At 38.8% G+C, this 27,889-nt stretch overlaps 3 protein-coding genes and 1 non-coding gene across 5 annotated transcripts; 1 reads left to right on the top strand and 3 right to left on the bottom strand.

Annotated features, from left to right (window-relative positions):
* Nucleotides 1–20: 20 nt before the first annotated feature.
* nfkbiz (nuclear factor of kappa light polypeptide gene enhancer in B-cells inhibitor, zeta) lies at nucleotides 21–11,968 on the bottom strand. The gene is given in 14 exon segments (XM_029452734.1): nucleotides 21–838; nucleotides 965–1,132; nucleotides 1,213–1,323; nucleotides 1,529–1,698; nucleotides 1,790–1,853; nucleotides 6,183–6,277; nucleotides 6,889–6,898; nucleotides 6,994–7,140; nucleotides 7,224–7,329; nucleotides 8,028–8,284; nucleotides 8,590–8,678; nucleotides 9,667–9,774; nucleotides 10,467–10,582; nucleotides 11,961–11,968. Coding segments are annotated over 14 exon segments (1,494 nt in total). The 3' UTR covers nucleotides 21–793.
* LOC115020962 (glycerol kinase) lies at nucleotides 11,065–22,417 on the bottom strand. 2 transcript variants are annotated; one of them, XM_029451068.1, is made up of 21 exons: nucleotides 22,209–22,417; nucleotides 20,499–20,572; nucleotides 20,294–20,400; nucleotides 20,135–20,212; nucleotides 19,918–19,997; nucleotides 19,325–19,462; nucleotides 19,131–19,240; nucleotides 18,596–18,662; nucleotides 18,325–18,342; nucleotides 17,318–17,353; nucleotides 17,137–17,204; nucleotides 15,415–15,457; nucleotides 15,243–15,323; nucleotides 15,059–15,137; nucleotides 14,771–14,867; nucleotides 14,602–14,686; nucleotides 14,182–14,302; nucleotides 13,639–13,782; nucleotides 13,462–13,548; nucleotides 12,731–12,817; nucleotides 11,065–12,543 (listed from the first exon to the last, which is right to left on the bottom strand). In XM_029451068.1, the coding sequence occupies exons 1-21, from the start codon at nucleotides 22,299–22,301 to the stop codon at nucleotides 12,533–12,535; spliced, it is 1,704 nt and encodes a 567-aa protein (XP_029306928.1). In that variant the 5' UTR covers nucleotides 22,302–22,417; the 3' UTR covers nucleotides 11,065–12,532. The 2 variants fall into 2 exon arrangements, with proteins under 2 accessions (XP_029306928.1, XP_029306935.1); XM_029451075.1 differs by lacking the exon at nucleotides 18,325–18,342 and having other exon boundaries at nucleotides 22,209–22,416.
* A 216-nt stretch (nucleotides 22,418–22,633) lies between these two features.
* Nucleotides 22,634–22,705, bottom strand: trnae-uuc (transfer RNA glutamic acid (anticodon UUC)). Its single transcript has one exon. It is a non-coding gene; the product is annotated as a tRNA-Glu (tRNA).
* A 1,157-nt stretch (nucleotides 22,706–23,862) lies between these two features.
* Nucleotides 23,863–27,885, top strand: wbp4 (WW domain binding protein 4). Its single transcript, XM_029444664.1, is given in 11 exon segments — nucleotides 23,863–24,014; nucleotides 24,197–24,269; nucleotides 24,355–24,417; nucleotides 25,243–25,369; nucleotides 25,452–25,757; nucleotides 25,852–25,913; nucleotides 26,001–26,076; nucleotides 26,184–26,359; nucleotides 26,361–26,387; nucleotides 26,478–26,788; nucleotides 26,868–27,885. Coding segments are annotated over 11 exon segments (1,434 nt in total). The 5' UTR covers nucleotides 23,863–24,012; the 3' UTR covers nucleotides 27,079–27,885.
* The last annotated feature ends 4 nt before the right edge of the window (nucleotides 27,886–27,889 follow it).

Genomic DNA, 27,889 nt, shown 5'->3' with positions numbered 1-27,889 from the left:
AACTTAAGATCAGATGAGATAAACCTTTATTGATCCCCAGCAGGGAAATTAGGTACATGGATCATTTATAACATTTTGATTAAAACACATTTACAAATCTTCAAGAATAACATTAAGTTCAAGAAACGTTTGGGAAGACAACTTAGATGTATCAGCACAATATATTCAATAAAAAAGATTTTTTTGTGATCTACAATATTATACATAATACAGTATACACCAGAAAAATGACATGTTGCTTAACCCTTTGAATAAAAAAATAAAATATGAAATATTAATCTATTAAAAGAATGTTGTTCAGAAATTTCATGATATCACACAGTAAACTTTAAAAGTACAATATTAAACCTTTAAACAAAGATGGATAAATATTTTTCAAATCAAGTACAACATGTAACTGATATCGATTTACAAATACAATGATTTGTAGAATAACACTTCCTTCAACTGAACCAAAGAAACCAAAAGTATGCAAAAGTTATTACGGAAATCTCTTAAAACAATTTATTAAAAATGAAATCCTCCATAACTATGAAAAATGTAATAATGCAATAATCATAAATCACCCAAAACAAAGATTTGGAGAGCATGTTCGCTCATTGTATGGTGATCTTAAAGTATCACCTTAAAGTTAATAAACAATAAAATACAATTCATTTTTTCACTTTCTCTTATGAGCATTACATGGTAATGAACAATTTAGTATGTTTCACTGAAACAACCAGCATCTGCCTTGTTCTGGCAAATAATACTATGATAGAATGGACTGTCTGACTGACAGTGTGTTAGAGCTTCACTTAAGCATGAATGAATATTTCCCTTTCAGGATCTTCTGCACCTGGAGAAAAAAAACTCATCAGTTTGATATTAAGACAACTTGTATATTCCGGTTATTGCGTAACAATGAGGAATCATTACATTCAGTGATTGCATATTGTTTCATTAATTCCCTTTGCCCCCGTACCTTTTCACCGATGGGTCCTCCAGGCACCAGCTGAGACGGCAGTTCATTTTCAAGGTTCCTGGTCCCGGGGTCCGCGCCTTTTCTTACCAGCAGCTTCACTGCCTTCACTTGACTTTTATGATTTTGCAAAGCGCTGACGATGTGCAGGGCTGTGTTTCCACTGAATGTCTGAGACATACAGAATGACACATTACATCACACGCAGTTTATGTGCATTACACTCGTTTCATTGCAACCAAACAACTTACCTTCACATTTACAACCGACAGTGAAGATGGCTGGTCCAGCAGAATGTTAAACAGCTCCACATTAGCCTCCTCAGAAGCCAAGTGAAGACACGTTCTTCCACTTTTTAGATCCTGCATGAAAACAAGGTTATTTCCACAAAGTCAAGCTTCATGGTGATGCAACAACAATAACATTCATCTTTGGCCCAAGTGGCTTTTTAATCCTAAAGAAATCAGGTGGGACTTTTAACATTTAGTATAGGACAAATGTTTCTGTCACAGTTCCCTGAGCAAGAACAACAGATCTTTTTTTGGAAGAACATATTTTAATAGTTACCTTTGTCCCACTGGAGGCGCCCATGAGCAGCAGAGTCTTAATACACTCAACATACATGCGTGTCCTCTTCACCAGCTCCTTTTCCATATATGCACAAAGATTTCCCAGACTCCTCTTCTCTTTAACAACAGCGTTGTGAGACAAGACTGCTGCATGCAGCGGTGTAAAACCTACAGACAGAGAACAGCAGTTTTTCATCACAAAGACACTTTACATAAGAATCATACAGACCAGTTCTTACGTTCAATAAAACATACTCACCATCATAATTGAACATTTCAATATCAACCATCTGGCCACTCCCCTTTAGGGTCCTCGAGATGCTCTGTGGAAATAAGAAAACGATTAAACATCCAATATGTTAAAATACAAGGAGTAATATTAACATGACTTGAGCATTTAACTATGTTCCCCAGATCAATATCCTCTTAATATGACACTAAGGAGACCTTTCAAAAGGGTTTATGTTCTCAGCAATGTTGTTCCCTGGGTCAAATGTTTCACCTACAGCTTATAGCCTACTGATGTTATACCCCTCAAATTTGCAGGTAAGAAAGTTTTCTTGGCTTCTTTGTGCCTAAATGTCCACACTGGCTTAAAAGATTTTAAGATGGGATGATTACTGATCTCTTACAATGTTAGTTATTATCAAGAGACACAAGTGCCCTGTGAACATGGAACTTCGGGCACATAGTCATGATCCCGACATTTTCAGGACGTAGAAACCATTTTAGAAATAATTCAATTGAAATATAGCCTAATATAAAGCATGCTTTATCTTGTGTCTTCCTCCCGACACAAGACGCGACTTCGCTCAGATCGACGAACTGACCCGAAGACATTGATCAGCGACAACGGTGCAGCTGTTTATTAAGAAGTTTGGAGGTTGAGAGGAAAACAACTGAAAGAGCTGGAGCTTCTTGTGTTACGAGGTCAGTGAGAGGCTGAACGGCCACACTAACACTAAAACTAACACAGGGTCCCCACGTCTATTGCTAGCTTACAGCTAACGTCTGTACTTTGGCTGTTTTTGGGGCGAATACACAAACGACACAGCGGTCAAATTCTCCCTGAATGATGCGAGGCGAAAACTACATGGCGTTTTATATCACTTTAGTTACAGTTCTACTGTTATTGTCAGAGGAAATGAACAAAACGTGTTATTGTCATAAAGATTTACTGAACTTTGAGCTGAATTTTCATCTATTGGTTACTTAATTACGTTTTAATCGGGGTTTTCAACAAAAAAATAATTATTTCAATATTTCTTCAAAACAACATAATGGACAGTTACAAACCAATCAAAATAATGTAAAACAATTTTGATTATTATTTTACAATTTAAAGCCCATTTATTTTCAATTAGCATATGTATATTTATTTTATTTCTTAGAAATAATATGATTTAAATAATAATAATTAAATAAGCATTTATGAAGTAGAAAAAACAAACCGAAACGTGAGATGGAAAGACGTTACTCTGGAGTTATTTTTGGCTGGGAGAGCCATAAAAGCCAAATATTTTTAAATGTATTTCCTTGAGAGCCATATATTTAATAAATTGAATGCAACTTTATGCGTGCATTTTTTAAGTATAACACGTCTCCGAGTACTAAAAGCACTATCAGTGTTTCATTGCTCTTTTATTGAATAAACTAAATGCTTTTGTTATTTATCTAATTTATGTGCACGTTTCAGTGTTTACTGCACGGGTGTCAAACTCAAGGCAATTATATCCGGCCCGCAAAAAAATATCATGTCTATCATAACTGGCCCGCCGGTTTTGGTAATTAAATCAATGCATGGCACAACCACGGGAAAATACATTATTTGAGGAAGTACCGTATTTTCCGCACTATAGAGCGCACTGGATTATAAGGCGCACTGTCAATGAATGGTCTATTTTCGATCTGTTTTCATATATAAAGCGCACCGGACTATAAGGCGCATTAAGCGAAACAAAACAGTCAGATAAGTCAGTCAGTCAAACTTTATTAAACGTGTTCACAATAACTCAACATTGTTCAAACGTTAATGAGCGTATTCACAATAACTCCCAACCTTGTTCAGTTGTAACACGTAAAAAAAACAGTCTGATACCGCCAAATCAAACGTCGTCTTCTTGCTTCCTCCACTTCCGTACCATTGATTCATTAATGTTGAATTCTCTCTATTCCCATGTTCTACTGCGTGACTGATAGCCTTGAGTTTGAAGTCCGCGTCGTAAGCGTGTCTCTTGACAGGTGCCATTTTGGGGTCCTTATACACACACACTGTAATATTATGGTGAAGCACAGTATGTATTACTCCGCGACGCTCCTGACTACGGTAGCCGTAATGCTGCAAGCGGTGCGTGTTATGCAAGTACAGCGCGTATCCCTATGCGTAGCTAGACAGTTAGCTAACATGCAAAAGTCCTCCAATAAAGATGCAAGGTTTGCTTTCTTGACTTTACTGTTCTTATTTTACTTCGTAAAAAGACAAATAGTTTCCAAGGCTCAAGCATCACAGACACAAACAGTTTTTTAGCGTCTCTGCTCCACGTGTTGATCTCGCAGCTCCGTAAACAAAGATCCTCGCAAAGCAGAAGCGCTCACTCTGACACGCCCCCAGCAAACCAACAAACCAATGAGCGCTCACTCTGAGTCAAAAAACATGTCCCAACTCTATAAACATAGAAATAAGCAGCACAGTGCGGCTTTGTAGTTTACAAAAGTCGTACTAAAACATTTTGACAGAGCGCCGTGTACCACACAAAATCGCTTCGAGATCAGTAAACACAACCAGAATTAATCCATATATAAAGCGCTCCGGATTATAAGGCGCACTGTCGCTTTTTGAGAAAATTAAAGGCTTTTAAGTGCGCCTTATAGTGCGGAAAATACGGTATCTACATGTGTGAATGAAATGAAACTGCCCCGGGACAAACTGACGGGACTAACGACAGGTGTAACACCTGCGATGCGGTGAAAAGAGTGGATTGGTGGGCAGGATGCAGGAGAAGATGCAGCTGACGGTGAATCACTGCATCATACACCAGGAAGCGCTGTGTTGTAAAGCTCTGGAGATGGAACATGTAATAAGCACCGTAACACAGACAGGAAACTTTATAAGAGCCAATTTAAGTATTTTCTGAACATGGTGGTGCGATGGCTGAGTCGAGTGCTGAATAGATTTTTCGTGTTGCGTGAGGAAATCTGCCAGTTTTTTGGAAAGCAGAGGGAAACACACCACAGATCTCTGGGACGAAAGGTGTCGATGTGAGCTGGCCTTTTTGTGCGACATAACTGAAGCATCTCACTGTTAAACCTGCAGCTTCAGGGCCGTGTGATCACGGACATGTGTGATGCAGTGAGAGCGTTCCAAGCCAAGCTGCCTGTGGGAGACTCTGATGCAGCATGGACACTTTGGTCACTGCGTGTTTCCAAACACTGACAAACCATCTCCACTGCTGCGTTCCCGACTGCGCATTCTGCTGATAAACTGAGCGACTTTGCAGCTCAGAAATTAAAATTGAACTGCTCAGCAATCTGTTTGCAGTTGACGTGGAAACAGCATCTGTGAACATTCAAATGGAGCTGATTGACACACTCAAGGCAAAATATGACTATGGGCGCTGCACAGTTTCCAAGCTTCATCCCCGAAACGATGCCTCAACTCGCCTTCATGCCGCTCAGATGCTATGCATGTTTAGAAGCACATACCTGTGTGAGCAGCTTTTCTGTGATGAAGATGAACAAAAACCCAGACAGGAGTCGTCTCACTGATGCACACCTTCACTCACTGAGGGACGCCAAACATTAAACTGGCAGCTAAGAAAAGATTCCAAACATCTGGCTCTGACTGCATAAAAGGAGAATGTAGGCTACCTAAATATGTTCCATATCTTTTTGCACTTTATCCAATATGTCTATCCTGTTCAATAAATGTGGACGGTGTTTGGCCCTCGACGTAGTCCCAGTTTTTAATGTTGGCCCTCGACGTAGTCCCAGTTTTTAATGTTGGCCCTCTCTGTGATTGAGTTTGACACCCCCGGTCTACTGCTTGCTTTGCACAGTTTCTCCTCTGCTCTGTTTCGTGAAGGGCAGGGCTTTGCTACCGACACACACTTACAGTCAGAGACAGAGCGGAGGAAAGGAGGGGAGAACTAAAGAAAAAATTCCTCTGCTAAATGTTTTACTTTAAAATTACAATACAATTATTTATTACTTGTTAATCATGTTAAAAAATGTCACCTCAAATATGAGTTACAGACCAAATGGGGTTGATTACGTTAGCCGTTTCCAAAATTAATTAGTTTCTTAAACTTAAAGTAGTTGTGAGTGTAGCTTCTTCGTTCCGCTGATGTTGTTTGAGAGCCTTTAAGCTTTTCGCTTTCGTTAAGTGCTCACGTGTTGTTAATTTCCTCTGACAATTACACTACGAAAACTGTAACAAAAGCGATAAACAACTCCATCTTACTTCTCCCCATAATCTTTAGTTTTCGCCCCGCATTATTTGGGTGAATTTGACCGCTGGGTCGTTTGTTTATTCGCCCCATAGAGCCAAAGTACCAACTGTACAGACGTTAGCATACGTTAGCTATAAGCTAGCTAGCACCGCAGCGACCGTGTGTTTGTGTTTGTTTTGTGTGGCCGTTCAGCCTCTAACTGACCTCATAACACAAGAAGCTCCAGTTATTTATGTTGTTTCCTCCTTCATGCTGTCGTCCGCCATTTGTCTTTCGGTCAAGTTGCAACGCGGAAGTGTCTTTGGGTCAGTTCGCCGATCAGAGCAAAATCGCGCCTCATCGAGACTACAACTCACCACATACAGAACTGCAACACCCAAATGTGCTATTACTGAACTAACTTTACCAGTTGTTGTCAAGTAAATTCATGTAGCTTTATTGTTCATAAAATGCAAAAAAAAATCCAACTTCAAAATTAATAATCAGATTTCAGCAAGGATCTAACATCCTCCAGACCCACTTGATAAGATATTTACATGATGAGCAAGGGAATTAAAATGGATCATTATTTAAGTGTGTCTCTGTGTTGAACTTTATAAACTCTACTTTCTAAAGTAAAACTTCTAAATCTTCTAACTTTATAACTCAAGTAAAGAAAAGATTAGAAAAACAAAAACTATTTGTGTTGCAGAACTTTGTTTTTCCCCTCTCCCATTATTCATCTCACAACCCCTCAGATTGATCTTGTGACCCAATCATTGAAAAACTTTAATTGTTTTGTGTGAGTTCCACAAATATAAATGTTATTCTAATTAAACATCTCAAAACCTTTTCAAATGCATTTTGCATATTTAGCATTTACCGTTGGTGAAATCAAATCACCCTTACAAAAAGCAGTACTGGCACAAACTCCAGGTGTACTGTGAGTATTCAAAAAGGGTTCAAAACTCTTTTAAACATTGATGAATCCATGGCATTTAATCACGACCTGCACGCATTAACAGTTCATTCCTACCTGCAGAGTGAGAAAATGTCCTTTCTCAGCACACAGGTGCAAAGGAGAGCGGCCCCAGAGGTCTTGGATGTTGATCTGTGCTCCGTGTGCCAGCAGGTCGTGGACTATGAACTGATGATTGGTGACAGCCGCTATCTGAAGAGCTGACTGTGTACAAAGAGCAGGGCTTTACAAAGCATGTGTGCTATTTATTGAGATGAACACACAACACAACACATCAGCGTTTGTACCTGCCCGTTGCGTTCCTTCACGTCCAGAGAGCCAAATGGAGACATTTTTGCAGCGAGAACAAAAGCCAGAGCCCGTCTACCTTGTGCCACTGCTATGTGAAGTAATCTGGATGTTGGGACAGAAAATTAAAAATTAGAGTAAATCCACATGCAAATAATGTCCACGTGTCAATGTAAAGGTTCCTTTATTTAGGTTTTGTGTCAAGGCTGTAATTATAATATATATAGGGGGGTACGCATAGAATAGATGCAATAGAATTCCTTTATTTCGTTGCACAAAGTTCAATTATGCTCTAAATGCACCCCCCTATATATTGATTAAAAATATGTTGTTGGTTTTTTTGCAATGCCCTGACAAGCAACCATCGCCTACTGAAATAATCATTAGCAAATGTAATCATAATCATATATAAACTAAACAAATTGCCATTATCATCACTATAGGTATTATGTTGTACTGCAGTTCTGCGTCAAGTTTGTTCAAGTGCTGTTGCCGTACCCTAGCAGAAGCTTGTCTCTGTAATGTTTGAAATGTTATGATTTATTCTCATTAATTCACAATGAGAATATATTTTTATTTTGAATCGTCACCTGCTTCTTGAGTTTTGTGTTTTCCTTCACATGAATTAAGACATTTGCACCTTAAATTGGTGCAAGAAAAATTCACTCGAATGCAGGAAATAAAGTGAAAAGTGAAAATCAAACTTTCCTCGGGGTAGGATTGGTAGCTTACTCTTTCAAATGTTTATACATTACTTTAAGCTCTGGTGCTCACAATTGGCAACTTTCTTCATCAATACATACGTGTCACCATCCGCATCCTGCATGTACAGCATCTCTGGAGAAATTCCTCCGACCCTCTGTGCGTCTCGCTGTATTTGCCAGTGAAATAAAGTGGGTTTCCCTTCAGCAGGTGGAGACTCTTGTCCCCACAGGGTGTCATGTTGCATGTGCTGTGGGGACTTTACTGGTCCTTGATGGCCAAACAGCTGAGGACTCAGGTCACTGGCAAAATCTTCAGACTTAATGAAGTTGTTGTCGCCATGCAAGTAGTTCTGTTTCTGAAAGAGAATAATTTCCAAACTGTAATTTAATTCCTGAATAATACTTTTGTAACAAGCAAATATTTGGCACTGCCTGTAAATTATTTGCATACGAAGAACTTGTACTTGTGGAGGAATGCTCCACTTCTTCCTCATACTGAAGGATCCTTTGTCTTCCCTCATACGGAACGAGATAGACAAACACATCCATGAAGAAATAGTAGATATGTAATAGATCAAACGTGACTAATGGAGTTAGTTTGAAACTTATATTAAACTTGTTTTAGCGTGTCCCTGTGCTTGTACAAATACGAGTGACTTACCAAGCATTTCATCATCAGCAGTTCTTTCACAGTCTTCTGCTGCACAGCGTGGGCGTAGTCTGGTGGCCTGGGATCAGTGTTAACAAAGCCTGAGAGAGAAAAACTGACTGTTAAACAAACAAATATTTGGCAAATAAACACATTCATGCATTCAAATTTTACTTAAAAGTATCAAAAGTCTCCATTCTATAGAAAGATCGCTGCTTATAATGGACATTCTTAGATTTTTAATACGAAAGCGTTCATGTGTAAGAATACAGAATCCCTGAGAGGCTAAATTCTCCATTTCTGATCTAAATAGTTGTCCATCCTGTGTTTATGACAGGTGGGGGGAAAGGAAAGGATCATCTTTCTAAGTTACCTGCCAAAAAACAAAACAAAAAGGTAACTTAGAAAAGTGAAACCGGCAATTTCTTTTTCAAAAAATGTTTTCACTGGTTTACAGATGGAAACAATAAATGAAGTAACATAGAAAGATCATCCTCGCATCAGAGGCCTTTACACTCTGCACAGCAGACCCTTTGTATTTTATGTATCATTTTCTATTCATTGTTTTGGACTTTGTGAAATGTAAAATCTAGAATTTTCATTTAATGGAGTAAAAGGCACAATATTCCCCTGTGAACTGTAGAGGAGTAGAAGTGTAAAGTGACTTTACTCAAGTAAAGTACAAGTAACTTAAATTCATCTGGTTAAAAATGACTAAGATGTAAAAAGTGTGTGTTAAAAAAGAAACATGACAGATTTATTTAGGTTGGAAAACTGTTTGAAACTCAACAACATATATAACATACCTTTTAAGTATATTTTGATGTTAATACTTGTACTTTTACTTGAGTAAGATTTTGAACACAGGGTATGTGTACACTGCGGTATTAATGATTCTACTTGAGGATCTGAATACTTCTACTGTGAAGCGTTTCTCTAATGTCAACAATGAGACAAATTCAGTAGGCGGACTTCCTCATTGCCCATTTAATGAATACAATACAAGTGGCATCAAATGTTCAGGAACAAGAAGATAAAAGAAGAATTGATACTTTTGAAAACGGTGGAAGTACATATAAAACATCTGACCTTGGCTTTGGTAGAAGTTGGTCCCCATTGGCATAATCTCGCTCCTTATTGGATCCAACTTGTTAAAGGTTTTATTTATGAACTGAACTTTTACCTTCTCCGACACACCTGGAAAGCAAAGTGTCTGTCAGCACACAGCAAGATCAGTAACAAGGAACAACCGCCAAACAAAACATCCCCACACCTCGCTCTGCTTCCTTGTTTGACAGGTTACTAAGGTGTGTCTCGTCCGTTTCAAAATAAAGGTCTTAAACATTTTCGTCACAACTGAAAATGAATCCTGGAACTTTTGCTAGAAGGTACATTTAGTTCTATTACTTCAAAAATAAAGAATATTTTCTTTTAATTTCAAGCTGAAAGTAAATGATACGATGAGGAAAAAAACAAGTACAAAGTAAATCATGACCTAAAAACAATATGAAAGTATTAAATCACCCAGTCAGTTGAAAGTCCACTTCATCAGTTAAAATGCAAATGAGCTCAAATGACTGCAAAACCTTGTTACAGCCTTTATACGTCAATTAGTAACTGCAGAGCAAACTGGAAATATAAGTATTAATAAACAAATATGCTTATTCATAAAGCAGACTAAAAACTATAGAAAACAGTTGCTTTTGTAATAACGAGTGACATTTAAATACAAACATAAATTAAAACACATACACAGTAAGGTTGTACTTTAGTTTCACACGGCAATTAAAGACTTACTGGTCAAGCTGTGCGCCACAGTTGGAACATCTGGATGAAGCCTCGCTGCCTCAGAAGTGAAAGGAGACTTACATGCATGTTGTTGTACAAACCACTCCCCTGCTCACAGATCCTGTCTGTGGTCATTACCCCGTGAAGAAAGGCAGATTGGCTTTAGTCCAAACTGACAGGGTTGCAGAAATTGTTTATGTTGGCAGTAACCTGGCAGCTTTATAACATTACTCATCACACTTTCTCCGACAAGCTTATTTCAAATACTTTACACCTGATGAGCCCTCACTGACATTTCTTCCTTTTGCAAAGATCATAGTTTATTATAAATCCCACATTTGTAATACATTAGAATTGTACTATAATAAGAATGTAAGTTACTCTAAGTAGTCAAGAAAACATACAGCAAACATTAATTTTCACTTTCACTTTACTTAAAGCAAATAATGTCCATTCATACATACATGGACATTATTTGCTTTAAGTAAAGTGAAAGTGAAAATTAATTTTTTTCTCTCTCTCTCTCTCTCTCTCAAGATAGAGAGCTCTCTCTGAATGTAGGTAAACATTAAATCTCTCTCTCTAGATATATATTTATTTATTTTGCAGGTCATAATGCATTATGAATAACTCTGAGTACTTATAACAATAATTAAAGTGTCATAGAAAGTGTTTGCACAATATAAAACCACAATGAAGTTCAGAAATAAATACGTTTATTTGTCATGACATTAGCTCTCCCATAAAAGACGTTTCCACACATTGTTTCGTCATTTTAAACCAGCAGTACATTCTTTTTTTTTTTTTACGTTTCCTTTTTATATTGATTCCAGTGTGAAAGGGTCGAGGGGAATGAAACTCGGAGCGAGTAGCAAAACGGTGCAGACATATTTCCATTGTTAGATATGAAACAATTCATCATGAAAACCAACAGTTGGAAGGTCTCGCATGAGAATCGGTCGCACACTTTGCTAACACGCTTGCTATAAGTGTAAGTCTGTCTAATTTGAGCTGATTTAAAACAGTGTTTATATCCCAGAAGAGCACTTTGAGTGCAGTCATTTCATACCTTCAGTTCAAAAAGTAACTGCAGGACCATATAAAGCAAACGCTGAATTATATCTTAAACAAAAATACTTGTTCCGCCTCCATGAAGCTCACATCACATCCACACAGAAGCAAACATGTTGGGCAGCAGAATAAATGTTTGTTAACTCGTTTTAACTTCCTTAAAGTTAACTCTTCAAACCATGACTATACAGCTTAAGAACTTGTGTTTCTATGATTTTATAAATCTTCCTTTGAATGAAAATAATTAAAAATCAGACAAAAATGAAGAATCTACGGAAGATGATTAGTGCCACATGTGCAAAAGTCAGACATGTGGCACTAATATTCCTGCGTACTACTCGAACTTGTGAGTGCAATACACTTCTTTAAGGATGCATATTAAAGGTGTAAACAGTTTGCATGCCGTGGAACTTCATTTAACTTGTTGGGAACATTTCAGGTTGATAACTGGAGCAACAAAAAATGTGTACTTCCCACAGATGAATTGAAAAAGGATCACGTCCACAATCCAAACAATTACCTACGGCGTCATCATTGTCCTTCACCCTTTACACAAAACATATTTTACATATATTCAAGCGTTCTATGTCAGAATCCCAAATTGATAGAAAAATAAAATGTTAGTTCACAGCTCCCACGAGACCAAACAAAAAAAGTAAAAGTGCTGTTAAAAAAAGTCCTCTGTCGCTCATAGGGGAGCGTCTGGAGCAACACAAACAAGTAATGCCAATTAGACAAGTTGAACTTTTACAACCATCTGAAGTACCATTGGTGGAGTTTCTACATAAATAATCTCAGAAATTCAAAATCATATCAACATAGTGAAAAAAGAAATACTGCATGCACACTCCCGCTTGAATTAATCTCCACGTACCAACGTCTGCTGCGGTGAAAGATGCATTTCAAAAGAAAAGCAAAGGGGAAGTAATAATAAAGTCCCGTTAGTCAAACTTGGCCTGGTTTTGCAGTGAGTTGCAGCAGCAGTGTTGTGCTCCTGTAATGCCTTTTGGAAGTGCAACCGAGAGTACAGGTGGTGGTCCAGACGAAGAGTTTGCTTCCTCTTCCTCTTTGCTTTAATGCCTCCAGGAGTCTGAGCCTAGTTGTTGCCTGATAAACAGAAGAAAACAAATCCAAAAACCAGGAACATCTTTACATTTATTACAAATATAAACCACACAATACTAAGAGATTAACTTACAAGTACCATTACTTACACACACACTGGAAATACTTGCATATTTGTGCACAACAAATGAAGAACGTGCTTCATACACACACTGAAGTAGTCACTGACCTGCGAGGTATTTTGCACCGACTAACATAAACAAGCTGCCGATGATGAAGAAGCCCAGGGGGACGCTGCTGAAGATACTAGATTCACCTTTTGGTCATTGGAACAGGATCAACACAGAGAGGAGACAGAAGAGCAAGCACGCAGAAGAAAAGAAAAATAATCAATCACAATCCAAAGAAGCCAAACTGCGTCAATATTTACTGAAACCCTTTAGCACTATTTATATTTTATAATATAGAAATACTTTAATCCTCAGGGGCAAATTGGGTCGTGTTATAGTTGCTCCATTTTAGAATAAAAATATCTGCAAACATAGAGAAGTTATAAGAGAAATAGAAATAAGAATGAAGTATGTAAAATGTGTGCATTGTACTGCAATATGGCAGTAATTATGTAAAAATAGAATAATGTGTAAATATTATTAATGTTGATTAAGTGCTAAAAATGCAGGAACAGAAAATGTCGTTCGGGTCGTCTTCTCTCCGAGCGTAGGACAGATGTTGATGGACAGGAGGAACAATAACTATATAATAATCCTCTCAATGCACATATTATACCACTATTGGTTTAAGATGACAATAAGTGAAGCTATCATTTAATATTCAGGCCAACATTTACATTTAGTGTTGCAGCAAATTATTAATTTTCATTATCAATTAATCTGCCAATTATTTTCTAGATTAAATCGATTAATCGTTTTGCGATTTGTTTGGCGAGTGGTGCCTGCATACCGTTTCCATTACCGGCAGGCTCCGTCGTCTCCCAGTTCATGGATTTCTGAACCGCCTTCTTCCATCGAGCGTACCGAAACTCGCTCTCTGCAAGTGAACACACAGGCCTTTACTTTGTGAGCGGCGGCTACTGAAGGACACGGACTGTTCCCGGGTGTGTGGGGACGTCAGCTGTACCTTCGGTGTTGATCTGAGGCTCGAACTTCTCCGAGGTGACTTCACTCAGGTCCTCTGGGTTCAGACTCCACACACTCACACCCTCCGCCGCCCCTGCCGCCATCGCTGCACCCAGAGCTGTGGTCTCGGGCATGGACGGCTTCACTGGAAACGACAAATCAACACCATCTTTACGGGTAATAACGACAATATGTCGCTTTGTGACGGAACCTCTACTACTCTCAATGACGAGTAGTAATAACGTTGTAAACCAATGAAAGAATGTGATCTGTTCTGCATATTGGCCAAAAATTGCAATTTATATGAATATATGTGCGTTATCATGTATTCCAGATGATGCCAGCAGAGGGCAGTAATGCTTCCAGTGCTGCACATTAACAGTTTGAAACAAGCTGGAAAATAACAAGCAGGCTGTTGAACACTTTGATATAAGCAAAGGAAAAGTGTCACGTGGCTGTCAATAGTTTCACTTTAGCAGCACACTTGTTCCCTTTACTCACTTTAATATAAATATGATAAGAAAAGGATGGAACAGAATCTCACCAACAGGAATGCAGAGAATGTCTGCCTGCAGCTGCATCAGCAGCTTGTTGGACGTCATTCCTCCGTCCACCTGGAGCTGAGTTAGTGGGATGCCGCTGTCCTGATTCATGGCGTCCAGTATCTGTTTAAATAAATTATAATAATCCAGATTATTACACCTGCATATAAACAAATAAATATCATTAAAAAAAAAAGTAGTGGTTTTGTGAATAATCTCACACTGGTGAATTTATTTTTATATGAAAGTAAAAATGTTTTTCAGCAGAAACTGATTATTAAATGAGATTATAGAGTTACATTTTCCAAAATCAAAACCTTTTCCACCTGGACAAAAAAGGGTTTTAGACTCCACTAAGCTGGCAGCACGTGCCGGGCTCTCGTGCTTTTCTCCGATGACCAATTAGAGAAGGCGGGGCTTACCTCCCGTGTCTGGAAACACACAGCTTCCAGTGCAGCGAATGCAACGTGACTCTTATTAGTAAACTGAGTTAACCCACAGATGATCCTGTGAAACAGAGACAGATTTAGTGAATCGGAGAGTAAATCTGTGCGAAGTAAGTTCTGTGTTTCATTCATTTCATCTTCTTACCCTCTCGCACTGGGCTCCCAGTAAGGTGCGTAGAGACCCGAAAATGCAGGAACAAAATAACAACCGTAGGATGTGCCGACTGATGCAGCCAACTTCTCTGCACCGGGAAGGAAACAGACAAACACAACACATCACTACCTGGGTTTCTCTTGAGATGAAGATTGAAGTCATCAGTGAACATCAGAACAATTTTATATCGTGCAACAGTTGTAGTGTCTGGATTATATGACAGCACATGGATGTTGCTCGTCACACGTGACGTCTGTGAAGAGCGGCGGCAGCACATACCGAGCTCTTCAGATGACCCGATGATCCCGAGATTGTCCTGCAGCCAACGAACCACAGCTCCTGCGATGGCCACAGAGCCCTGGCAACAAGTACCGGGAGAACAACAACTGTACGATTAAAAGTACTGAACGATGATACGGGGGATGACAGCTGTGAGAATACTTGTGTGTTTAACGTAGCGTACCTCGAGCGCGTAACAGGCAGGTTGGTCCCGGCCAAGTTTGTACGCCACAGTGGTCAGAAGGCCGTGTTCCGACATTACAGGCTGCGAAGCAACAGAAACAAGAAACATGCTACAGTGTGTAAACAATGTGTGCAGGGATAAAAGATTCAAATACAAATCTCAAGTGTTGTACCTTGGCTCCAGTGTTTCGCAGGAGAAAGCAGCCAGTTCCATACCTGAAACACGACACGGACCAAACTGTTAGTTCAAGTACATCTAAAAAGTAGTTCCTCTGATAACACATTTTATAGACCAAACCATTAATTGAGAAAATAAATCAGCAGATTACTCGATAATGAAAATAATTGTTGGTTGCAGCCCAACTAACTAACTATCATCCGGTTGAATTATTTAGTTAAATGTTCCACACTTTTCTAAGATTATCACTGAGAATGCTGGAAATTCTAGAATACTATTCTCGACTATTAACCAACTACTGAACACTGCCCCCACCCCTCCGCAGTCCTCTGATTCAAAGTGTGAAGAACTCGCATTGTTCCTCAATAATAAAATAACTTCAATCAGAGCCAGCATCACTTATGATGCAGACACAGAGAACATCTGCAAACATTGTGATGTAACCATGGGAACATTCACCTGCATCACATTAACTGAGCTTCATGAAACTGTGATGGAATGTAACTCCTCCACCTCTTGTGTTGACCCGATACCTACTGCATTCTTTAAGCGGATATTCAACAGCATTTCAAGTCACGTCCTATATATTATAAACATGTCTCTAACGTGCATCTTCCCAGTCGTCTTCAAAACAGCCATTATAAAACCCTTGCTAACCTAACCCCAGACAGTAATACGCTGACCAACTATAGGCCAATATCTAACCTTCCATTCATCAGCAAAATACTAGAAAAAATTGTCTCGGTCCAAATAAACTCCCTTCTTAAAGAAAACAACACCCTGGAGGAATTTCAATCAGGCTTCAGAGCATGCCACAGTACCGAAACTGCTCTGACTAAAATAATTAGTGACCTCAGACTAAACTCTGATACAAACAAGGTCTCAATTCTTATCCTGCTAGACCTGAGCGCAGCATTTGACACGATCGACCATGACATCCTAATTAATCATCTAGAAAAACTGGTTGGTCTTTCTGACTGTGTATTAAACTGGTTCAGAACATATATCAAAGGGAGAAAGTATTTTGTCAGGCTTGGAGATCATGTGTCAGAGAAGCATGATGCCCACTTTGGAGTTCCACAAGGGAGCTGCCTCGGTCCATTACTGTTCTCCCTATACATGCTACCACTAGGAGACATCATTAGAGAATGTGTGCTTCCATAGCTACGCGGATGACACACAACTGTACATCTCTGCTGAACCAAATGATGCTACAGCTGTTAACTCCATCCCCACCTGTCTGTCAGCAATAAATAAATGGATGAGCAATAATTTCTTAAAATTAAATGAGAACAAAACTGAAATCCTACTAGTAGGTCCTGTAACAAAAAGAGAGATGAAGCTGAATAACATGGGGAAACTTACTCCTTTGATTAAACCTGAAGTTACAAGTCTTGGTGTTATCATAGACTCAGATCTAAGCTTTAAATCCCACATAAACAAGGTGACAAAAACATCATTCTTCCACCTTAGAAATATAGCTAAAATCAGACAATTTATAAATCAAAAGGATGCTGAAAAACTAATCCATGCTTTTATCTCAAGCCGACTCGATTACACAAATGTTTGTTTTTGCTGTGAAGCACTTTGGGCTGCAATTCTTCCATGACAGGTGCTATACAAATAAAGCTTATTATTATTATTATTATTATTATTATTATTATTATTATTATTGTTATTATTCCTTTTAAAAACACACACACACAAAGTCACTTACGTGTTTTTCGCCTGCCCATCCTGAAAACACATCTGTCCAACGAGAGCTGCCGACTGATCCCCGAGACACTGTTTTCAAACGACACAAACATCAGGTGGCACCGCTGCAAAGCCTCAAACACTTGGAAGCATATTAAGAACACGGAGACGATGTTGGAGAGATAAAAGTGAGATGAACCTACCCCTGAAATAGGGATACCGGAGAGAGCTCCAGATTTCTGCAAGAAGAAAATATTAATGAACTTAACGTTGAGGTCACATTAAAAAGGAGCATTTTGTAGTTTTATCTCATTTTGTCGGTTTGTAAAACCTTAAACTTAAACATTGTTATTTGTACATATTTATCAAATATATAGCAATAAATCATCAATCATAAATGTTTTAATCACTATGAGCCAACACTAAAAACAAAAAAAGGGTCATTATTTGACTAGATGAAGCCAAATAATAAATCTAAAAACAGATTTGAATTCTAGCACCATAGTTTTGGACATAAAGAATGCAGTGAGGAGAGTGTGAACCTGTACACATTCAAATGTCTTCACTCCTACTCGTGAGGCTGGATATATTAAACTTTTGCCAAAAGAGTGAAGAGATTTTGGGACGTTGCGGAGGAAGACGGCGCCAATGAGAACCAGCTGAGTGGCATGCCACGACAGAAGCAATGAGGGACAGGGAGCATCCAGTACATTTCCAATACAGCCGACACGTCTGCCCTCATGTGTGTGCTTGTGCGTGTGCGTGCGTGTGTGCGTTTGCTGGGTTCAAAATCACTGAAAAAAGTTAATCTAATTAATAAAGTTCATCTTTTGGACACTAGTCTCTGGGATAAAGCTGCATAAAATGTCTGGCCACACGACAAATATTCACTTTCAGTTTAACTCCTTAATGAAATATCTGGCTCTTTAGCTGCTAAATGTTCTATTACAATGAGCTAAAAGGAGTAAAGAAAAGCTGGAATACCATAACAATAAGTTGCTATAAAGCCCCATAGAGCAGTGGGAAACACACCTTGTTAGTCAAGAGTTAGTTACAACAATGTGACCTTTTTATATTTCCCTGCAATTAGCAATAAGGCAAACTAAACAGCTCAGCTCCTTCCTTTGTAAGAATCTTGGAAATGCACTGTGTGAAGCAGGACGAGTTGCTTTGCATGTTGAGGAAAATAATGATGGCGAGTATTACTTACCCGACTAGAACATATTTTCTACCAGTGAGAGAAGAGAGAGAATGGCACACAAAAAAAATAATAATTCCTAAAATAATTTCTCAGTCAACCTTCAAGCACAGAAAAGTCTGAAAACATAATTCACCAAAAAGGGAAAAACAAACTCCAAGATGTTATTAGAGGCGTCACACTAGACACGGCAATCATATTTTAGCATAGAATAAGTTGATAAACACACGTATTATAGTGAAATTGTAAGTAGACTTGGCTATATGTATGTATGCATGCTTACCATGAGGCCATAGATTTCTGAAGAACTTCTCACTCTGGGCAAGATCTCCATGGGAATACCAAAATATCTGACAGGAATAAGAGGAACGATATAATTAAGACAATTCTGATTTTCTGACAATTTATTTCATTTGCTAACAAAGTTGTAAACTACACATTATTTGTTGCAATAAAAAGATATCCTGAAAATGTTCTGCGGCTTTAACAAATTCAAGTTAAAATGAGACAAAAAGCACAATTTTAGTGGAATTTTGCAACGGATAGGATTTACAAGTAAAGTTTTCTCCCACTTTTCTGTGATATATTGAAAAACCAGAAATGACCACGATACGGAAGAAATAACTGGATTATTGTATTAAATGAACGTTTTATTTTTAAAGAATTTAGTCAGGATTCTAAATTTTAAATCAGAATTCTGAGATTAAAGTCAGAATTTATTTTAAAATGTATTTAAAAATTGTAGTTCTGAGAATATAGTTAGAACTCAAATACACAGCATGAATTTCAAACGACGGGATTAAAAGGGGAAGTCGTACTCGCAAAGTTCTGGGTCCCAGTCCAAAGTGTGAATGTTGAACAGCATGGTTCTGCTTGCGTTGGTCACATCTGTGCAGTGGACTCCGCCCGACTTCCCTCCAGTCAAACACTGTATCACAGCATCAAACATACATAAAGTCAGTTATTCCCCGTCGTACAACATTTAAATGACATCCGTGCTGCTGCAGCTTACCCAGATGAGCCAGGAGTCCACGGTGCCGAACATGGCGCGGTGTGACACGACGGCTTTACGGACCTCGTCCACGTTGTCCATCATCCAGCGAAGTTTCACCGCGCTGAAGTAAGTGCTGATCGGGAGCCCCGTTTTATGCTGCAGGATGACAAAGACATAAACAATTGTACTTCTCCACGGCAAGGAAGGCGCTTAAAGTAATATTAAATATGTAGGAAGGAAAAATGACATTCAAATAGATAGGAGTTTAAAAAGATTAGACAACAAGCCGATAAAGTGTCCAAATCCCTATTGATTTTATTTATTATATATTTTCTTCAAAACAGCGTTTCCACCTGGGAGTTTTGTCTCACTGCAGATCGGAGCTGGAGCCGATAAATACCTGCGACTCCTGCAGAGTCATTTGTCCCGGGAATGAATGCAGATTGTACCTTTTACCACTCAAGACAAAAGCCGGATGTCAGTGGGTGTTAGTGGCTTTATGTCCCGTGGGAAAGGGCCTATTGTCTGGCCAACAGTAAAGGCTGGCAGCACCTGTGGATGCTGATGACGATGGAAAACAAAAACAAAATTAAACAAAGCTCAGCGCTCACCTTCAAGTGGTTCTTATTCCTTCCTGGCGTTTTGTTGATTAGACGTTCAACTGTCGATTGAGTCCGCAGGTCCAGCCAAACTGAACAAAAACACACTGCGGTTATTTCACAGCAACCAAGAATATAATCCGACAACCCTATCTGCTGTTTTAATGTGTTGCTTACTCTGGCAAAGAGATCTGTGCAGAAATAATAAAAGGACACATCAAAACTTTACCGATGGCATTGTAGAGAGGCTCCCCCGTCTCTTTGTCCCAAACAAGCGTGGTCTCTCTTTGGTTGGTCACTCCAATAGCTAGACAAATGTAAACAATTTCCAAAGATTTTAAGATGGTAAATGCAGGTGGTGGCGTGAGCCCCGTGTGCGCTTACATACCTTTAATGTTGGAGATGTCTATGTTGAGCTGGGTGAGTTTTTCACACGTACGCTCCATGCACTCGTACACCGACTGCAGGATTTCTTTGGGGTCTTCCTCCACCCATCTGGAAACGAGGGCGAAGAATCTCAACAAATAAGATCTACACATTTTCTAAAGTTGCGTTTGCACCTTTGAGGAAGTGTATCGGATCTTCTCACTTACCCTTCTTTGGGGAAGCTCTGTTTGATTTCCACCTGATGATGGCTGAGGAGCTCGGCCGTTTTTGAATTAAACACCTTCAAAAAGGGAGCACAAGAGAAAGAATGGAGTTTGACTCTTGACACCAGGGAGAACAGACCTCATCTAGTGTACTTTCAGACACACCTTCAATAATTACAAAAGTACAGTTATATTAAAACAAAAGTAATGATATCCTGTATTTTCCAGAGCAGTGTTTTCATTCTACAGTGTTGTAACTGTACAAGCAGAATCACCTTTTCACGGTGTAATTATCCATAAATATCTCTGCCTGTCAAGTGGCATTTACCAGTTGGTGTTAAAAACATAAAAGGATTACAAAATCTAAATCAATATTAATTTAAAAACTACATTCCAAATCTTTCTTTAAAATGTCACTCCATATTTCAATCTAAAGTTTAGAGATCTGTGGCTTTGTTTGATCTGTGTGTGTGTTTTGTTTTTGTTTTCCGACAGTTTGAGGTGACTCATGTCAATTAAAAGATTATTGGCTCTCAACTATGAGCCACACCCAGAAAGAAAACAGTTCCTTCTAGTTAGAGAGCAAACACAAAGAACACTTGTGTTTGGTTATGCTCCACATGGAGTGAAAAGTATCAATAAAAAATTAAAGAATCTGTTGAGCTACATTTCAATGGTGGAATACAGTAAGATGCATTAATATTGCAATAGTTGTTTTGTTCAATTTTGTTCACATTGGATATCAGTATTATACAAATTACAAATACAAAGTAATCCCACACCCTCAGAGAAGAAACATACAAAAAACTAAATAAATAAAAAGTACTTTTACAAGTAAGTGTCCTGCTTTGAAAATGTTACTTATGTAAAAGTATGCAAGTCTAATTATGAAAATATACTTAAAATTATTAAAAAGTACTAGTATTGCATAATGTTATACTATTATTATATAATTTGATTATTATTACTTGTGCATTAAATGGAGGATTGTAGTTGGTGGAGCTCATTTTTTACTTTTTTGTATCGGAATGCAATCAATGATTATTGATAAATTATTTAGTTTGTAAAAACTCTGAAATGCTGTCACAATTTCACTTTCACAGTGTTTGTTTTGGCAAATCAACAGTCAAATCCTCCATTTTTTTTTTACAAAAATGCTTACATTTTAACATTTAAATGAGGAAGTAAAATCAACAAATCGTTTTAGAAATTGGTTCCATGAAATGTTAAAAAAAAGTGGCTCTTATAGTCAAACTCTTCATGTTTTCTGTGCAAATAAATCTTTATTTGTGAAGTAACTAGGAACTAAAGCTGGCAGATAAATGTAGTGGAGTAAAAACTTCAATATTTCCCTCTGAAATGTTGTGTAGTAGAGGTAGAAAAGACTCAAGTGATGTACAAATACCTCAAAATTGTAGTTAGTACAAAACTTGAGTGGAATGTAAATTAGCATACATCTCACCTCTGTATAAGAAGCACTTGAAGGCAGCATAATAAGCTAAGTATCAGCGTTTTATCCAACAACACAGCTTATTTATTACCATTAACTGGCACCAAACACTGACTACAACCCGTTCCTGCACTTGCAGGACTACACGCTCCATTATAAAAACAGTAGGTTGAAATCACGCCCAAGGACACCGCCAGGTTTGACACCTTTATGAGCCAGACATTAAATACAACACAGATAGCTCGCGCCGTGGTTCGCCTTACCAAAAAACGAGTGGAGCTCGTGCCCTGGTCGATGGCTGCAACCAGGGGCCCCAACATTATCCTATGCGAGGACGCGGCCATGGTGCTGTTCATGGGCAGCCCTGAAGCTTTGGCACTGAACTGGAGAGGAAACCTATTAGCAACACCGGCAAAGCGGCTCAAGATAAACCAAAGACGGGAGGTGTCGCGGACTTTGACGTACAGTTCGTCCTGGCGCTCAGTGATGACGCAACCAGTGGCGTCCTTGCAACGCCAATGCAAAAAACATAGTTTAATATGACCTTCTCTATAACCTTGAGGGAGCAAACGGATCACTGATCTTTCTCTTAGTAGCACAACATTAAAGTAACGTTCTTTCTCATTCTGAACTGAAAGTAATTCAATCTTCAATGTCTCCATAACCAGCTTATAACCAAAACGGGTAGTTCCCATACCGGGAGTCGAACCCGGGCCGCCTGGGTGAAAACCAGGAATCCTAACCGCTAGACCATATGGGAAGGTATGCACTGCACTTCCAATCAACCCATTTTATATGTATTAATTATGAGAAAGTATAGTCTTACTATAATATTCATCAAATGTTGATCATGTTGGGCACGCAAACTTAACACAATATGAATTAAAATGGTAAGGGAAATTCCTGCATTTTATCTAAGCTTGTTTTGTAGACGCATCCTATGTCACAAGCTATTTGTATACCTTCATTATTTGAGCTGATATCATGCTTACATGTTGCATTCACCGGAATACATTTATGTTTAATCAAATGACCACAAACTAAAAGACACAAACCTAGGGCAGAATAGTATTCAGGATAGAAGCCTGATTATTTTCTGGGTATTGAGATGAGATGATGCTTCTGGGATTTTGTGTCAGGATTTTTCATATAATATTGGTGTTTCTTTGGTTAATACTGTTGACACCCTTTGTTGGAAAATGTGTTTCTCACCAGACTTTAAGAATAATAACAAGGCTTCATTGTGAGTTTGCCACACAGCTTTATGTCATTACATATTGGAGTAACTTTGCTTAGTATATTGGTTAAGGTTTTGTCATTGCTTTACACTTTATTGCAAATAACGCTTCCTTTAAAAAAAATACACAAGATTTACCCTGCAAAGCATTTTCTCAAGACATTTAAGGATTATTTAAATTTGAATTCTATTTTTTGCACAGCTCAACCTGAAACCGTGTCCATCTTTTCTGGCATCGTCACTACTCTATGGAATGATGTTGCCAAGTTTATCAGTGACATCTTGTACAAAGATTTTGCATTTTTTCATAGACATGTTATATTCGGATACTTTACCTATAACAAGAAGTTCGAGGAAAAGGGATATAATCATAAATCTATTAATTATTCAAGCCAATTGCTGTATACATAAGTGTTAATTCGAAGCCAAAGGCTTTTGTCAAAGATTTCACCTTGTACATAAAAATTAATAAATCGTGCACAAAAAAAGCCATACAAACTGTACCAGGCATTTGTTGCCTGTAAATTATTAAGCATGTAGCATCTTTATTATTAATTATTTACTTTTTTAAATGTATTTATATTTGTCTATTTTTCTCACCGTCTGCAGTTCACCCCTGGCTTGTCTGGATGTATTAATTTTGCACGGTGTTTCTAATTGTCAAAGTGCAATTTGTCCAATTTAATTAAAAAATAAAAAAGACAACTGCGGCGACTGGCGATGACGTCATCACCAACGGACAGTGTTGTCATTCTTGAAATGTGGGAAGCGGTCTTTTTATTTGGTTCCTTTTAAATCCTTTTGCCATATATTGACCACCAAGACCTAAAATGTAAGTATTGAGATACATTGACATACATGTTCTTTAAGTTAATTGAGTATAATTATTATTAAAGTTAAATAATCAACCCTGGGCAGGAATTTGACCAGTTAGCCACGTTAGCTGTCACTGGCTAAAGGCAATGTATTTCACAAATGTTTTGTTAGCTAATGATCGTTGTTGTGTATTTTCAGGGCGGACTACTGGAAGTCTCAACCAAGGAAATTCTGTCAGTACTGCAAGTGCTGGATTGCGGACAATAAGCCTGTGAGTAGGCCAAAAGATGCAGTTCATGTTGCTGAAGACATTTGAACATATAATACTAATGTGTCTCCTCGTGTTTGTTCTGCAGAGCGTTGAGTTCCACGAAAGAGGGAAGAATCACAAAGAAAATGTGGCTGCAAAAATCTCTGAGGTATTCACTTTCATACATATATTCTTGGTTATGGTGGGACAGTCCTGACTAAACAATCAAATACACTCAGTAGTTTGACCTCCCTATTCACTCAAATGGATAGGTGCTACACACAGTGAGTCAGGTGGCTTTAGTAAAAAAGGTTTACAGGCTTTAGTCTAGATCAAATTGAACATTAGATTGATCAAAGAAAGACTTTAAAGTCAGTATAATTTTTGATGCCAGACCTCCGGGGCCTTTCAAATTATAAAATATTTAATTTTGTTCCCCATTTGAGTTAAAAAGGGACATATTTGAAAATATATTTTTCATTGCTTGTGCTGTATCTCGAGTGCCTATCAACCCTCAAACTGTGAAATAAGACAACCCAGTCACTTTTTTGTTGGTTGCCTAGATCAGTGGGATTCAACAACCCATTCAGATTTGGCTCCCGTTCCTATGTCACATGCAGGCTCATTAGAATATACTGCCCTCCAGCTGAGTATCTCCACCCACGGCTTGAGATCTAACTTTGTGAACAGGTATATTTAGACAGATGGTATGAGAAACATGTTTTTCAAACATTAAAACATTAGTTCTATTAGAAACCCAAAATACAAGTATGAACCTAAAAGATGAGAATAACATGTTGAACGAACCCTGCCTATAATCTATATTCATCAACGAGGGTCCTCAGTGGCACACCGCTATGAAAACAACTTCTTGGCATCGTCCTCAGGACTCGCAGGAGAGATAAGGGCCAGACATAACACTCTGACTCTACAGCTCTCTTCTTATTGGCTACCAGCTGCTGCCTCTCATCACATTTTATCTCACCCTCTGCAGATTAAAAAGAAGAGCATGGACAAGGCAAAGCAGGAGGAACGTAATTGTAAAGAGTTCGCAGCGATGGAGGAGGCTGCGCTGAAGGCATATCAGGAGGATCTGAAGAGGATGGAGAGGGAGGCAGCAGGTAAATGCTTGATATTTTACTGAAATATTGTGTAACCCACGGGCTACTTATAACTTTTTTAAATTATGTGTTTTTGTGTTAGGATCAGGTTCACCATGCGAAACAACAACAACAACAGAGCCACAACCACAGGAAACACCTCCGGCAAAACATCAAGCAAGAACTCAGGTGGGACCCCAGGCAAGACCCAAGACAGGTCCCCATGCATGTCCCCAGGCAGGTCCCAAGGCAGGTCCCAAGGCAGGTCCCCACGCAAAACCCCAGCCCAAAAAACAGCAAAAGAAACAGAACGCAAACAGGGCGCCCAGAGGCCAAGCAGGAGCGCAGGTCTGGGTTGAAGGCCGGACGGATGATGGACACGCGTACTATTACAACACAATGACTAGAGGTACGCAAACATCGTCCTGTACATCAGCATACTCACACAAGATTTGTGTGACTCTCTCCAACATGGTTTTGTTGTCTTTGTCTTTTAACTACAGAATCTAAATGGCAAAATCCAGAGGGATTCCACGAACAAAACTCTGCCTCTGCGCAGCCTGAGGTTAATATTGTTTTTGTGCATTTTTAGTATGTTGATTTTAGTAGCTGATGACGTGAATTTATGCGTTACTATTGTGTTTGTCTTTAGAGCTCTGAAGGCGGTTCTTGGATGGAAGCGGTCAGTCCTGATGGTTATAAATATTACTACAACTCAGAGACTGCAGGTGGAACCTTTTCTTTTTTTAATGCATCTAAAATTAATTGTAATATTATTTCTATATAATTATTTATGGAGATGATGGTCTGATGCTCTCTCTCCCTCACCTCACAGAGACCAGCTGGGAGAAGCCTCCAGGCTTTCCTTCAAGTGAAGCATCTGCATCCAACAACGCGGGACAGAGTCAGGAGGAGCCTTCAGCACCTCAGCCGCCTTCAGGGGGAGAGGAGAGCTCCAGCGGGGCCCCGGCATCTCAGGAGCCTGAAGTCCCTGGAGAAGCCAGCCAGCAAGTCCAAATACCCAAAGATCAACTTCAGGGTGAGAGGAAGTCCTGGCTGTGAATGAGAACACGTTAAGAATTTGACTTCTGCTATTCCAGAACTCATACTTTTTCCTCCTTGTTTGCAGAAAAGGAAAGCAGAAGCCGAGTCCTCAGAAAAGGAGGGAGAAGATAAAGAGGGAGATGATGCTCCTAAAGAGGAGGCTGAAGAAGAGATGAAGAAAGAGGAATATGTCCAAAGCTTAACAGCTGCACCAGAGGAGAAGAAAGAGAAGGAGGAGAATAAAGTGAAAGAGAAAGTGAAAGAGAAAGAGGAGAAGAAAGAGAAAGAGGAGAAGAAAGAGAAAGAGGTGGCACCCGTGAAGACGCGAGTCAGAAGACCAAAATCTGCCAACCCATATGGGGCCTGGGAAGAGATCCAGGAAGAGGAGGATCCATAGTAAGTGCTGTTTGAATGGTTGATCATGATACTAGATATATGTGCTCGTAGCTAACTGTTCTTTTTCTTTCCTCTCCAGTGCCAAGGTGGACTTACAGTTGCCCCAGGTGGAGGGAAACATCGTCTGCGCTCCAGCCATCCTGCCGGCAGAGCCAAAACAGAATAAAACGTTCAAGGAACGCATCATCACTTCCCTCGGAGAGGAAGGCGGACCCACTTCATTCAGGAAAAACAAGACGCACAACGGCAAATCCAGAAGCATCCGACAGAGAGACGACGAGGACGACTGACCCAATCCCAGAACAGCTTCATGCAGGAGACGCTTACACAAATCAAACTCTTTCTTTATGCTTCTCTCAGAACTCCCAACAGCCGAGTGTCAGCAGAGACATGAACTTTTTCTATTTTTAAGCACCGTTTAATTTTTGTTGTTAAATGTATTGGGAGTGTTTTTTGTTTTGAAGATGAACAACTTTTTCAACAACATTTTTTTAGGACAAATTGGAGAAACTTGAAAAGTAAAAATGCTATTTCTTTAAAATAAATTGTCAATTATTGTCTTAAGGTGCGCAACACTTTTATATTATTATCTCATGTATACAATATTAGAGCTGTAACAATTAGTCGATCGACAGGAAAATCATCGCCAATTACTTTAACAATCGATTAATTGTTAAAGTAATTTTTCATGCAGAAAATGCTTTTTTCAGTCTCTGAGACTTCCTGCTTTACTTTGTTGGACATCATATTAAAGTGAATATTTTTGGGTTTTGGACTGACGGAACAAGACATTTAAATGCATCACTTTGGACTGTGAGAAGCTAAAATGGACATTTTTTAAGAATCGATCAATCTAGAAACTAATCGGCAGATTAATTGCTAACGGACGTGATCGTTCATCCTGATGTATCTATACAGAGCAATTCCAATAACCTTTTGTATTTCCCATTTATTTTTTTTACCATTGTAAGTAATGAAAAGCTAGAAAGGCATCTTTGTGGAAACAATATTGCAATACTTGATTGTCATACTTTCATAAAGCAGTAAAGATAGAAATGATTAAAGATCTGGCTGTGATCTCCATAAATGACCAGAAGTCTG

The sequence above is a fragment of the Cottoperca gobio genome, chromosome 2 (genome assembly GCF_900634415.1).
Source record: "Cottoperca gobio chromosome 2, fCotGob3.1, whole genome shotgun sequence".
Taxonomy (NCBI): Eukaryota; Metazoa; Chordata; class Actinopteri; order Perciformes; family Bovichtidae; genus Cottoperca; species Cottoperca gobio.
Note: the sequence above shows the minus strand (reverse complement) of the source record. Positions and strands in the feature narration are given on the sequence as shown.